Source organism: Solanum lycopersicum, chromosome 4 (genome assembly GCF_036512215.1).
Source record: "Solanum lycopersicum chromosome 4, SLM_r2.1".
NCBI lineage: Eukaryota > Viridiplantae > Streptophyta > Magnoliopsida > Solanales > Solanaceae > Solanum > Solanum lycopersicum.
The window spans coordinates 14,621,904-14,636,674 of record NC_090803.1 but is presented as its reverse complement, the minus strand read 5'-3'; the positions used below and the strand labels follow the sequence as shown (position 1 = coordinate 14,636,674).

Genomic DNA, 14,771 nt, shown 5'->3' with positions numbered 1-14,771 from the left:
CCCGATAGGCCGTGATTAGTGCCCGTTTTGGACACCAACATACAAACCTGCTAAGTATGACCAACTGAAACTAAGACAATATGGAATTTAATCAAATCAAGCCAACCCCAACGTCATATATATATATAAGAGGACCTGTCTCATAAGGAGTTATAACCATTCAACCATAACAGCATACGCGAGCCGACAAGGCCGCCACTATTCAAAGCATAATGATGTACGCAGCCGACAAGGCTGCCCCTGTACAAGCGGACATCCCAAACAAACCATGTCCAGACCATTATCCAAAACATATATATACAACCCACATAATGTCCACAGACCTCTAAGAGTACATTAGTGAAACTCGACGGGACAGGGCCCCGCCATACCCATAGACGAGCAAAAGACTACACAAAAGTTATGTACCAAAACGACTGGGCTCCGGAACAGTGGAGCTCTCCCAATCAGCAGAGTAGATATCCTAGGCAGGAGGATCACCGAACTGCGCATCTACACCTGCGGGCATGAAACGCAGCCCCCCGAGGAAAGGGGGGTCAGTACGGACAATGTACTGAGTATGTAAAGCATAAGGTAAAGATGACAGGATACCAATGTGGCAAGTCGAAACAAAATATCGCTACACATATACTTTTTAAGTGAAAATCATGCATATATTTAACATTTAAGGTGCCCAGCTTCCCTAGTAAGGGGCTCGGCAAAATAATCATCACGTCATCTCCGTCATCATCATCATCATAACCATCCTCATCACCAATCATATATATAATATACATACCCGGCCCTCTAGTGAGGAACTCGGTGACATATGCAAGAAACTCCGCACGAACATTACCCGGCCCGGGACTCGGTGAAATGATAAATGACTCTATGCACGAGCAGAATATTATGAGCAACCATATGCAATTAAAATCATTTCTTATAACTCAATAGAACAATCAACGTGAACCAGCAAGGAGTATTACCAAAGATTAATGTTTTATCAAGATTATGAACCTTTAATACGATATGAAAACGTAAAATTTCAATGACTCTAAGAAGCATTACCATAGATATTAGAGATCATCATAGCCTTAGACATAACCGATATATAGAGGAATAATTGTGGAAGCAAGAATATACATCACCTAGACGCTTTAGAGGTAAGTATCAAATCTGTCCGTTATTCGCTTATTTTTAAAAGTCATGCCGAGCAAAGAAAGAAGGGACAGCGTTACATACCATATAATTGAGCCGCACGTCCAATATTTACTGCTCAAGCTATTAATCTATAACAAGCAACAATCGTGCCGCAATTAGATAAACATCGTGCTTTACTTTCTTGTAAGCTAGCTAATAATCTAACGAAAATTCGGCAGCACCTCCCCTATTTTCCTTACTTCGTCCCAATCCGACAACAATCCAAATTATCCACAGCAATACAAATAACACATATAACCCAAAGAATCATATAAACAGCCCAAGCACCAACATGACACCACTAATAATCCGATTATGATTTCCATTCATACTTAGCACATTCAATAACTAAAACAAACTTCCTAAGCTACTGGTCACGCCCCCTTCTTAAAATTAATGGATAATTAACAAGGGTATTCTAAAGAATTAACACACCAAACAAGGAGATTACTAACCAAATTATTTGCAGCTGTTGGCCAAGAGTTGCAGGGTTGGTTTCTCCATTTCCATGGCTGCCTAAGACAAGTGGTGAAGAAGAAGATGATATGCAGCAATGCATTTCACCACTTTATATAGCATGGAGTGGATTTCTCCACCTCATTTAATAGTATGAAGTGGAGGCAGCCCCCCTCTACACCTGTCCACTAAGGCCAGCCCACAATCTGATCCCTTTTTAATTTTTGCCTTGAGTGGTGGGGCCCATTGGATTAAATCAATCCAAATTAGCCACTAATTAATCCCTCACTTAAAGTTAATGGCACTTACATTAACCAACTCATACTTAATATCACATTTGGAAATAACATCCTTGCCTAATATTTCTTTACGTCTTCTAGATCACGATGCGCACTACGTATAAAAAAAATACGAGGCATAACATCCTTCGCCCCTTAGGAACATTCGTCCTCGAATGTTAAGTTAGCGTCTTGCAAAAACAAATTCCAGCGAGGTCTCTCTAAAAGTTATACCTATCAACCTGCATTCCGTAACTTACAGATGCCTCACAGCTACATAATCTCATTATCTATCAATATAGTCAAGCTAGGAATTGAATTACCTGCAGGTACGGGGAACAAGTAAGGATACTTATTTTTCATTTCGTCTTCCGCTTCCCAAGTCATCTCCTCCCTATTGTTATTTAGCCACAACACTTTGACGGAAGCCACATCCTTAGTACGTAACCTTCTAACCTGACGATCAAGTATAGCCACGGGTTTCTCCTCATATGACAACTCCTCTGTTACCTGAATATCATCTACAGGGAATACTCTAGAAGGATCACCAATACATTTACGTAGCATCGATACATGGAAGACTGGATGTACCGCCTCCAAATCAGATGGTAGATCCAACTCATAGGCAACCTTGCCTATCCTACGAACAATCTGATAAGGCCCAATGTATCTCGGACTGAGCTTCCCCTTCCTGCCGAATCTCATCACACCCCTCATGGGTGATACCTTCAGGAATACCCAGTCACCAATCTGAAACTCCAAATCTCGACGCCGATTATCTGCATATGACTTCTGTCGACTCTGGGCTGCTAATAATCTTTCTTGAATAAGCTTCACCTTGTCAACAGCTTACTGAATCACATCCGGGCCTATTAACTTAGTCTCGCCAACATCAAACCAACCAATAGGTGATCTGCACTTCCTCCCATATAAGGCCTCGTACGGTGCCATCTGGATACTAGAATGGTAGCTATTATTATAGGCAAACTCAATGAGCGGCAAGTGGTCATCCCAGCTGCCTTTGAAGTCAATAATACAGGCCCGCAACATATCTTCTAGTGTCTGAATAGTACGCTCAGCCTGCCCATCAGTCTGAGGGTGAAATGCTGTGCTAAGGTTCACCTGTGTCCCCAATCCCTTCTGAAACAATCTCCAAAAGTTGGCTGTAAATTGAGCTCCTCTGTCTGATATAATGGACGTGGGAACCCCATGAAGTCTCACTATCTCCCTGACATATAACCTCGCATAATCTTCAGCCGAATAAGTAGTCCTGACTGGAAGAAAATGGGCCGATTTCGTCAGCCTATCTACAATAACCCATATAGAGTCATACTTCCGTTGAGTGCGAGGTAAGCCTGTAATGAAGTCCATATTAATCATCTCCCATTTCCAAGTCGGGATCTCTATCTCCTGTAATAATCCACCAGGCTTTTGATGTTCGATCTTGACTTGTTGACAATTTGGGCACTGAGCAACAAACTCTGCTATGTCCTTTTTCATGCCATCCCACCAATATAAGCATCTGAGGTCATGATACATTTTTGTTGACCCTGGGTGAATAGAATAACGGGCAGAGTGTGCCTCTCCCATAACTTGCCGTCGTAGCCCCGCAGTATCGGGTACACACAATCTGCCATCATATCGTAACACTCCATCAGGTGTAACCTTAAATGGGGTCTTTTCCTTTTGAAGAGCTGCATCTCTATACTGTGCCAGAATAGGGTCCTTGTATTGGTGTCTCTTTACCTCATCTATGATTGAGGACTCAGCAACCTCTCGAATAGAAACTCCACTATCTTCCGAATTAGCTAGACGGACTCCAAGGCTGGATAGCCGCTGAATCTCCCGAACCATATCCCTCCTTTCTGGTTGTACATCTGTCAAGCTACCCATGGACTTACGGCTAAGAGCATCTGCTACAACATTCGCTTTCCCTGGATGATATAAAATATCAACATCATAATCCTTTAGCAACTCTAACCACCGCCTCTGTCGTAAGTTCAGCTCCTTCTGTTTAAAGATATATTATTGGAGACTCTTATGATCTGTATAGATGTCCACATGGACACCATATAAATAATGTCTCCATATCTTCAAGGCATGAACCACGACCGCTAACTCCAGATCGTGAGTAGGATAGTTCTTTTCATGCTTTCTAAGTTGTCGGGAGGCATAGGCTATAACTTTGCCATGCTGCATCAATACACATCCTAGCCCAACACCCGAAGCATCACAATAAATAACATAGCCGTCTGGTCCCTCTGGAAGAGTTAGGACTGGAGCTGTAGTCAATTTGTCTTTCAATAGCTGGAAGCTTCGCTCACAAGCATCTGTCCACTGGAACTTGGCTGCCTTTTGAGTTAGCCTTGTCAAAGGCACTGAAATTGAGGCAAACTTTTCTACGAATCTCCTGTAATATCCTGCTAACCCCAAAAAGCTGCATACCTCAGTAGGTGTCGTAGGTCTGGGCCAAGTCTTTACTGCCTCAATCTTCTGCGTATCTACCCGAATACCATCAGCTCCAATAATATGCCCCAAGAATGCCACTGAAGTCAACCAGAACTCGCACTTAGAAAATTTAGCATACAACTTCTAGTGCTGAAGCACCCTAAGTACCGTCCTTAAATGATCTGCATGCTCCTCTTCTGAACGTGAATAGACCAGAATATCGTCTATAAATACAATAACAAACATATCAAGGAATGGTTTAAATACTCGATTCATTAAATCCATGAATACCGCTAGAGCATTAGTCAGCCCAAAAGACAGCACTCTAAACTCATAATGCCCATATCGGGTCCGGAATGCTGTCTTTGGAATATCTGCCTCCCTTACCCGCATCTGATGATAACCTGACCGCAAGTCTATCTTTGAAAAACACTTTGCACCCTGCAACTGGTCAAATAGATCGTCAATCCTTGGGAGGGGATACCTGTTCTTTATTGTTACTTTGTTCAACTGCCTATAATCAATGCACATCCGCAGCGACCCATCCTTCTTCCTCACAAACAGTACTGGTGCTCCCCAAGGTGAGGTACTAGGCCTGATGAAGCCCTTTTCTAGCAAATCCCTCAATTGCTCTTTCAATTCTTTCAACTCAGCAGGTGCCATTCTATAAGGAGGTATAGATATAGGCTGGGTATCTGGCAGTACATCTATAGTAAACTCTATCTCCCGTTCTGGAGGAAGGCCTGGAAGTTCCTCGGGGAATACATCAGGAAATTCATTAACTACCGGGACTGATTGAAGAGTCGGTGCCTCTGCCTTTATGTCATACACCCGAATCAGATGGTAAATATAGCCTTTTCTAACCATCTTCCCGGCCTTGAGGTATGAAATGAACTTACCTTTCGGCGATACGGTACTTCCCTTCCACTCTATAATCGATTCCCCTGGAAATTGAAATCGAACTATCTTTTCTCTGCAATCAACATTAGCATAACAAGCAGCCAACCAATCCATGCCCATGATAATATCAAACTCAATCATATTTAACTCTATTAGATCTGCTACGGTATGACGACTATATATAGCTACTGAACAATTCCTATATACTCGCGTAGCTATGACAAAATCTCCTACAGGTGTAGCTACCTCAAATGGTTCTATCAACTCAGACTCTATTCCGATCCTACTAGCAACAAAGGGAGATATATATGATAAGGTGGAACCTGGGTCTATCAATGCATACACACTTCGGGAGAATAGTGATAATATACCTGTGATCACATTAGGTGACGCCTCTTGATCTTGCCTATTAGTCAAAGCATATATACGGTTTGAGGGACCGCTAGAACTAGAAGCTCCACCACGTCCTCTACCACGGCCTGCTGGTGCCTGAATACCCTGCCCCGTAGGGCGCATAGCCACAGAAGAAGATGAACCAGCAACGGACCCTGTAGGCTGTGCCATACCACCTGCACTACCTCTAAGGTGACACTCCCTCATAGTATGGCCCTGACGGCCGCAAGAAAAACACGCACCTGTAGCCCAACGACATTCCCCAGGATGGGACTTACCACAACGAGAACACCGAGGCAAAGGTGGCCTCGACTGGCTCAAACCCCTGCCCATCTGTGACCCTGACGCCCTAGAGCTCTGACCAGGTTCCGAATATCCCATACGATCGAACCCCCTACCCATGAAACGTGGGGGTGCACTCTGTGCTGGCTGGGAAGAAAATCTAACATGCTGCTGAGACTGCCCGCTTTGAAACTCGTCAGGATAACCTGCTGATCTAGCCCTCTTATGCTGGCCTCTATTATAATCTCTATCTGGCTGACGTCCCCGGTGCCGATCCTCTACCCCCTGTGCATATGCCTGCACCCGAGCAATGTCCATACCTGGCTGAAGAGTCACTGCCATACAACCGTCAATCAGATAACGATCCAATCCCATCACATAACGATGTACCCTGTCTGCCATATCAGCCACAATAGTAGGCGCATGCCTAGCCAATGAATCAAACTCGAGGCTATACTCTCGAACGCTCCTGCCATTTTGCTTCAAATGCAAGAATTTATCGACTCTAGCTCGCTTCATCTCTGGAGGCAGGAAGTGGCCCTGGAAAGCCTCCACAAATTCATCCCATACCGCTGGAGGGGCACCCTCACCCCTAGATAACTCCCAAGACTCATACCAATTAATAGCTACATCCCGCAAACGATACGTAGCCAACTCAACAGACTCGGTCTCCGAAGCCTTGATTATCCTCAATGTACGCTGCATCTGACGAATAAACTCTTGCGGATCATCCTGTGGCCTTGACCCAAAGAACTCTGGAGGATTACAACTTAAGAAGTCACGAGCCCTTAAGCTATCAGATCTGTCCGCATGATCAACTCCTAGTCCATGCCTGCGAGCCTGATCTGCCACTAATCTAGTCAGCAATTGAACCGCATCTCTCATGGCCCTATCCTCCGCCCCTGACTGAGGAGCTGGAGGTTCAGATGTTGGGGCCTCGGGGGCTGGTGGTGTCCCCTGAACTGGAGCTGCTGCTGCTCTAAGCTCTTCTGGCGGTGGGGGTGTAGCAGAGCTCTCCGACTGGAGCATAATACCAGGCATAGACTGGGCACGGGCCCTAGTAACTCTCCGGGTCTGACTAGTACCTTCTGCTACCGATTTTCCCTTCTGGGCGGCTGTCGCTTTCTTTGGAGGCATAGCTGAAAACACACGGATTCGTTAGAGAGGGATTATCCTGTTAATATAGCTCTATCGCACGATCTAGAATAAGAAGAAAGAATGACATCCTAAATGTCCTGTAGCTTCCTGTTTATAGATGTGGTGCACAACACACCGATAAACAAGACTCTACTAGACACGGTTTGTAGACACTTCCGAGGAAGAACCGCTCTGATACCACTCTTTGTCACGACCCAACCCGATAGGCCGTGATTAGTGCCCGTTTTGGACACCAACATACAAACCTGCTAAGTATGACCAACTGAAACTAAGACAATATGGAATTTAATCAAATCAAGCCAACCCCAACGTCATATATATATATATAAGAGGACCTGTCTCATAAGGAGTCATAACCATTCAACCATAACAGCATACGCGAGCCGACAAGGCCGCCACTATTCAAAGCATAATGATGTACGCAGCCGACAAGGCTGCCCCTGTACAAGCGGACATCCCAAACAAACCATGTCCAGACCATTATCCAAAACATATATATACAACCCACATAATGTCCACAGACCTCTAAGAGTACATTAGTGAAACTCGACGGGACAGGGCCCCGCCATACCCATAGACGAGCAAAAGACTACACAAAAGTTATGTACCAAAACGACTGGGCTCCGGAACAGTGGAGCTCTCCCAATCAGCAGAGTAGATATCCTAGGCGGGAGGATCACCGAACTGCGCGTCTACACCTGCGGGCTTGAAATGCAGCCCCCCGAGGAAAGGGGGGTCAGTACGGACAATGTACATAGTATGTAAAGCATAAGGTAAAGATGACAGGATACCAATGTGGCAAGTCGAAACAAAATATCGCTACACATATACTTTTTAAGTGAAAATCATGCATATATTTAACATTTAAGGTGCCCAGCTTCCCTAGTAAGGGGCTCGGCAAAATAATCATCACGTCATCTCCGTCATCATCATCATCATAACCATCCTCATCACCAATCATATATATAATATACATACCCGGCCCTCTAGTGAGGAACTCGGTGACATATGCAAGAAACTCCGCACGAACATTACCCGGCCCGGGACTCGGTGAAATGATAAATGACTCTATGCACGAGCAGAATATTATGAGCAACCATATGCAATTAAAATCATTTCTTATAACTCAATAGAACAATCAACGTGAACCAGCAAGGAGTATTATCAAAGATTAATGTTTTATCAAGATTATGAACCTTTAATACGATATGAAAACGTAAAATTTCAATGACTCTAAGAAGCATTACCATAGATATTAGAGATCATCATAGCCTTAGACATAACCGATATATAGAGGAATAATTGTGGAAGCAAGAATATACATCACCTAGACGCTTTAGAGGTAAGTATCAAATCTGTCCGTTATTCGCTTATTTTTAAAAGTCATGCCGAGCAAAGAAAGAAGGGACTGCGTTACATATCGTATAATTGAGCCGCACGTCCAATATTTACTGCTCAAGCTATTAATCTATAACAAGCAACAATCGTGCCGCAATTAGATAAACATCGTGCTTTACTTTCTTGTAAGCTAGCTAATAATCTAACGAATATTCGGCAGCACCTCCCCTATTTTCCTTACTTCGTCCCAATCCGACAACAATCCAAATTATCCACAGCAATACCAATAACACATATAACCCAAAGAATCATATAAACAGCCCAAGCACCAACATGACACCACTAATAATCCGATTATGGTTTCCATTCATACTTAGCACATTCAATAACTAAAACAAACTTCCTAAGCTACTGGTCACGCCCCCTTCTTAAAATTAATGGATAATTAACAAGGGTATTCTAAAGAATTAACACACCAAACAAGGAGATTACTAACCAAATTATTTGCAGCTGCTGGCCAAGAGTTGCAGGGTTGGTTTCTCCATTTCCATGGCTGCCTAAGACAAGTGGTGAAGAAGAAGATGATATGCAGCAATGCATTTCACCACTTTATATAGCATGGAGTGTATTTCTCCACCTCATTTAATAGTATGAAGTGGAGGCAGCCCCCCTCTACACCTGTCCACTAAGGCCAGCCCACAATCTGATCCCTTTTTAATTTTTGCCTTGAGTGGTGGGGCCCATTGGATTAAATCAATCCAAATTAGCCACTAATTAATCCCTCACTTAAAGTTAATGGCACTTACATTAACCAACTCATACTTAATATCACATTTGGAAATAACATCCTTGCCTAATATTTCTTTACGTCTTCTAGATCACGATGCGCACTACGTATAAAAAAAATACGAGGCATAACATCTAGATTCTGGTCGTGACAATTATTATTTTTGACAATACATTAGCCAATGAAAACATACTAAACCAGACCATGTGCGTGTTAGGTAAATTTTTGCCACATTGCGTGTGAAGTCACCATCGAATAAGATCAAAATAATCATGCTACCTCTTTATCTTAGACCTTTTCTTTATTTTGTTCAAAATTTAGGTTAAATATGGCTGAATAATTAAGAATTGATCAGAAATATAGTTGTTTCACTCAAGTAGTACAATTTAATGATAACAGTTCAGTAAAGTGGATACGATTACAACATTCGAGTTATAGGTCTTTGTACAAAAGATTGCATTTTTCAGAATTCTAAATATATATAACAAGATGTGAATTTTTTTGTTTTTATAGCATACCTCAACTTGTTGGTAATTATTGATGTTCTTAGATTTTTTTGCTGATCTTTCTGTGAAGTGAATGTGAGAAACATTTGCTTATCATAGACCAAATTGTACAAATCTGAACATTACATCTATAGGAAAACTTGAGGTGATATTTTTAAAAAAACAAATTATAGAAGAGTAAATCAATTATTTTTCAAAAAAAGTTAATGATACAAGTTCTTACTTGTTGTATTCTAAGTTAGACATTTTTGAATCACTTCATCATAGACTATGTTGTATGTACATTGATCAACACTACTGTTAGAGGTCAATGGTCTAATTTGAAGGCAAAAACTTCTAGAAGTCGTCTTGTTCAGTTGAGGCCTCTTGCGCGTCTTTGTAATAGTCATGTCTCTATTTGAGCTGGCAACATTTCTTTATATTTTTTATAGAGACTAAATTTTTAGTTAAGCATTTGTATCGACAAACATGGACATTAGTTCTTTTGCTCTGATCGTGTCATCAGCCTACATGCAACCAAGAAATTGCACACACAAATAAGGCATGTATCTATGAATGAGAATGCTCGACCAAAGAAAAGTATAATCTAGTCTAGTTTGATTATTCTATTGCGGTCTATATTGTCGTATCTTACTAAAAATACCTTTTTGTGTTTTGTTCAGCTAATGTCTAGTACAAATTTGCTCAGATGACCTTTTCGAGTTACAATACCCTTATTTGGTTATTTAACTCATTCAACTATCATAATTTTAGCTCAATATGTTCATTTGGTATCCCTTATACTAAGTTGTAATAAAAAACTGATCAACAAGATAGTAAACCTTTCAAGATAACAACATTGAATAGAGCAGAGCAACATAACATGTTATTCAACTATACTAAACAAGTGCATACTATGGGTGTGTTTGGTATGGAGGAAAATGTTTTCCATGGAAAATGTTTTCCTAGAAAATGTTTTCCTGGAAAACAAGTAGATTTTGGAATTATTTTCTCATGTTTAGTTGGTGAGTAGAAAATATTTTCTGGAAATGATTTTTAGTGTTTGATTTATGAATGAAAAATGTTTTTGAGAGAAATCTTTTATTTTTACTAGAGTAAAAAATAATTTATGACATTGAAAATATTTTTCAAAATCAAAATTATTATATTTTTGGGTGGTGGTGGGGGTGGGGTGGGGGCGGGGGAGGGGAGGGGAAGGGATAGGAGTAAAAAAATAAAAATTTGAAGTTGATAGTATTTTTAAAAAAAACAAAATTAATTTTTTTGGGGATTGGGGTGGGTAGGGGGGCTGGCCGGGACGGGGGGAGGGGTAGGAGTTTAAAAATAAAAATTTGAAGTTGAAAATATTTTTAAAAAGCAAAATTAATTTTTTGGGGAGGGGTTGGGGTTGGGGGGGCTGGCCGGTGGGGGTAGGGTCAAGGATTTAGGTGAAAAAATAAAATTTTGAAATTGAAAATATTCATTTAAATTGATGTTTTTCTCAAAAAAAATGTAACTTGAAATTGGAGGAGAGTTATGGAAAATGTTTTCCTTAATTTTTGAAGGGAAGTCATTTTCCTTAAATTTGAGGAAAATGAGTTGATTTGAAAAATATTTTCCGAAACTTTTGTCCTAACCAAACATGGGAAAATTGGAAAACATATTAAACACACTCTATCTCTCTCAGTCTCTCGATTAAAACTAAACAAACCTATCTATCACAAAAATAAGAATGCGAAAATAGAGTACAACTGATCTTTTTAAAGTATACAGCAGTTCACTAACCTGAATACCACAAATGAAAGCAAAATCTCAAGAAACACCAGAATGCCAAACCTCAACCCCTAAATAACTTGATGGTAAAAATATAAAGAATGTCCTGTAGTACTAACTATTGAATGTCCTAAAATACTAACAATTTTAGCATTTTGGAAAGTGGGCTAGCCACATTTTGCCTGCTCTATGCTTTGTGACAAAGCTCCTCAAGGAAATTTCATAAGAAGAAAAAAACAAACTCTATTACACTACATAGAAACAAGCAGACCCAGAATTAAAATTAATGATTCTTGATTTAAGTTACGATTTAGCAAATGTAGAAATGAGTGAAAGAAAAAGTAAAAAAGCTTCTCCAGGAAGGTTCATATAAAGAAAAAAAACAAAATCTATTACACTATATAGATACGATAAAACCTAGCATTAAAACTACTGGTTCTTAATTTAAGTTTCAATGCTAGAAATATAGAAACTAGTGGAAACATTAATTACTGAAAAAACATATATAAATTTATCAAAATATATCAAAAATTTGGAAGAAAATTAACTCGACATTTAAATTCTCCAAAGAAATTCACACAGAGAAACTCCTCTTCCACACACATATCATCACGAAAGGTTGTGGAAGAGCAAAACATTCAGAAATTGCAAATATTTATGGGAAAATCAAAACCTACCTGAAGCAGAGTCATCGAAGCCAGATGTTTTTCCTTCGAAGCAAAGAATTATAAGTAACCCACTTCATGAAAACATAACAAAAAAATTTAAATCTTGACAACAACAGCCGCAACTTGATTCACTCTAAACTTTGGAAGTAGATTCAAATTTCTAATAGGTAGGGATAGAGTTCAAATCAGCAAACGAAAATACTTGGGTCACTAGTGGAACCATAGTTTCATAGATGGTGTCGTAAAAATTATCCTTGAAAGGATTAAAAAAAATCCCCATTTGTGCAGTAACGCTGTTGTTCAAAAATCGCACCACCACTTGAAAGATTTTAGACTATAGAGACGATGGAGGAGTACAAGAAGGAACGGGAGAGATATGACATGTTCTTATACCTCTATCTCATGGAAATTCCAGCTCTAATGCAAAACAAACGTATTTAATGTATCCAATATTTCAGATCTATGGCAACTATACTCTCTTTTAGAAAGTTGGAGAGATTTTTTAAATTGTTTATGAATTTTGTTTGGTCAAATAAAATTTGGAGTGAGTGTTAAATTAGTTGGAAGGAGAAGAATATTTTAGTGAAAACTATAAAGATACACTTTGCAAGTGTTGTTTTAATAATTATAAAAATAGATCACTTTAAACGTGTAGTCATTTAGATAAATAGGAGTGGCAATTATATGATGTGACAACACTTATAAAGTGTAGTCTATACTACTAAAGAGCACATTTTATAAGTGTTTCCAATATTATCGTGGCCAAAAGCTAAAAGCTAAGGCTACACCTCAAAAGTGTAGCCTTAAAAAGTTCAGGCAACACTTTAAAAGCGTTATCTTGACTTAGTGTTGCTTTAGGCCTAAAATGGTGTAGTGTAGGGTCCTTACCTTACTTTTATTGTCCATTTTACTTTAGGAAAATTATAGTATAAATTGACACTAAGACCATTGGTGCTAAACATTAAAGTTGGTGTTTTAGAGCCTTAAACCAATAGAAGGTGCTCTACCTAGCAAAGGTAGAATATCAAACATGTTAACATAGTAGTGAAACCACTTGATAGATCTAATGTGGCACACATAGTCAAGGACTTGGAGATATACATAACCCTCTACATTCTCATTAGCATTGGAGCCTCATCTCATGAGAAACCATGGGTGAATATTCCTCAAGGAAAGTTAACACGTCATGTGGAACCATAAGTGTGTTCCTCCAAGAGAAGTCAAACCCTTATTAGAAACCAATGGTGAATCTTCCTCCAATGGAAGCTAACACCTATCATTATCAAGTTCACTCGGTGCTAAGCTAAGTTTCCTTTATTGAAAAGCCTTTATTACATTACTTTATAAAACATAGTCCTTAGGATATTGACACGTCATATGGTTAACCAATATGTTATAGATGAGAAGTCCTTTCTTCAACTTATATCATGTGAGAAACCCTTTCACATTGACATCATATTCAAGCACCATATAGTGTAGGGTACACTTGAGTACATATTTTAATGCCCCCATTGACTAGATCGTCATACACATGTGTGTGTGTATTTATATATTAGCGATCCTTTCACATAACACATTAAGGCCACACATGTTCATACATTAAATCATAAGTATATAGGTGTAATTATATGAGCAATCCTTTCATATAAGCAGTCTAAGACACTATGCACATTCACATCATATCATACACTTGATATAATAGCATATAAAAATATTCATAAAATGTTCATACATTCCTATTCATGTACATAGAAGACCAACCTAGGAGCTATCCTATCAAGGTACACATGTGAAATGCATGGACAAGGTCCCCTACCCTTATCTGTACTACTACACCTATCAAGTCCTCCTAGTTAATGATACATCACATACTTTCACATAGGGGTACATAGGTAACGTATCATTAACAATTTACTATAGTTTAAGGAAAAACCTAATCAAACCCTAACATAGCCATACATATACTTGTAATATGATCAATACAACCTAGATCATAGCTAGAATAGGAAAACTATGGAAAAGTTTCACATAGGGTGGTCATCACCAACACATATTCATAGTATAATTTCCTTCAAGTCCATGATTGCATCACATATATTTTTACAATAAAGTAAACGCTGCCACCATAAGTGAACCATTCCACACAATGTCATACAAGTCCAATTCTATCAACAATACTATAGAGAATTAGAGAAATAGCGCAATAGAGCAATTCTTACTAATTCTTTAGCTTTTGATTATCATTGATCAATACTACTCTTTCATCAACAATTCAAGGATAGGGAAGTAGATAAGGTACAATAATCATATACAAGTCATTCATAAGACACTATAAGATCATGTTACTAATATGTATACTACATTATCAATTCACTATAACGTAGAGAAATATAAATCAATTACAAATATCCCTTCCTTTTATCATCAATTATCCTTACTTACAATTCATTATAACTCCTAGTCATCTTTTGTTTTTGAGGTAAATTCCAAATAACACCTTGATCAACCATTGATTTAGTTTAAGGAATTGGTTCTTGGTAATCTTAATGAGTCATTCTCCCTGGGGGGGGGATGGTATCTTAAGGTATCAAAGAAGGTTTTGTGTTCCCAATGTAAATGGTTTGAG

The 14,771-nt window shown here is 39.4% G+C and overlaps 1 protein-coding gene across 2 annotated transcripts; it reads right to left on the bottom strand.

The window, feature by feature from the left end:
• Positions 1–255: 255 nt before the first annotated feature.
• Positions 256–7,793, bottom strand: LOC138347887 (uncharacterized). 2 transcript variants are annotated; one of them, XM_069296527.1, is made up of 3 exons: positions 7,703–7,793; positions 5,633–7,075; positions 256–498 (listed from the first exon to the last, which is right to left on the bottom strand). In XM_069296527.1, the coding sequence occupies exons 2-3, from the start codon at positions 7,071–7,073 to the stop codon at positions 464–466; spliced, it is 1,476 nt and encodes a 491-aa protein (XP_069152628.1). In that variant the 5' UTR covers positions 7,074–7,075; positions 7,703–7,793; the 3' UTR covers positions 256–463. The 2 variants fall into 2 exon arrangements, with proteins under 2 accessions (XP_069152628.1, XP_069152627.1); XM_069296526.1 differs by lacking the exon at positions 256–498 and having other exon boundaries at positions 2,286–7,075.
• Positions 7,794–14,771: the final 6,978 nt, after the last annotated feature.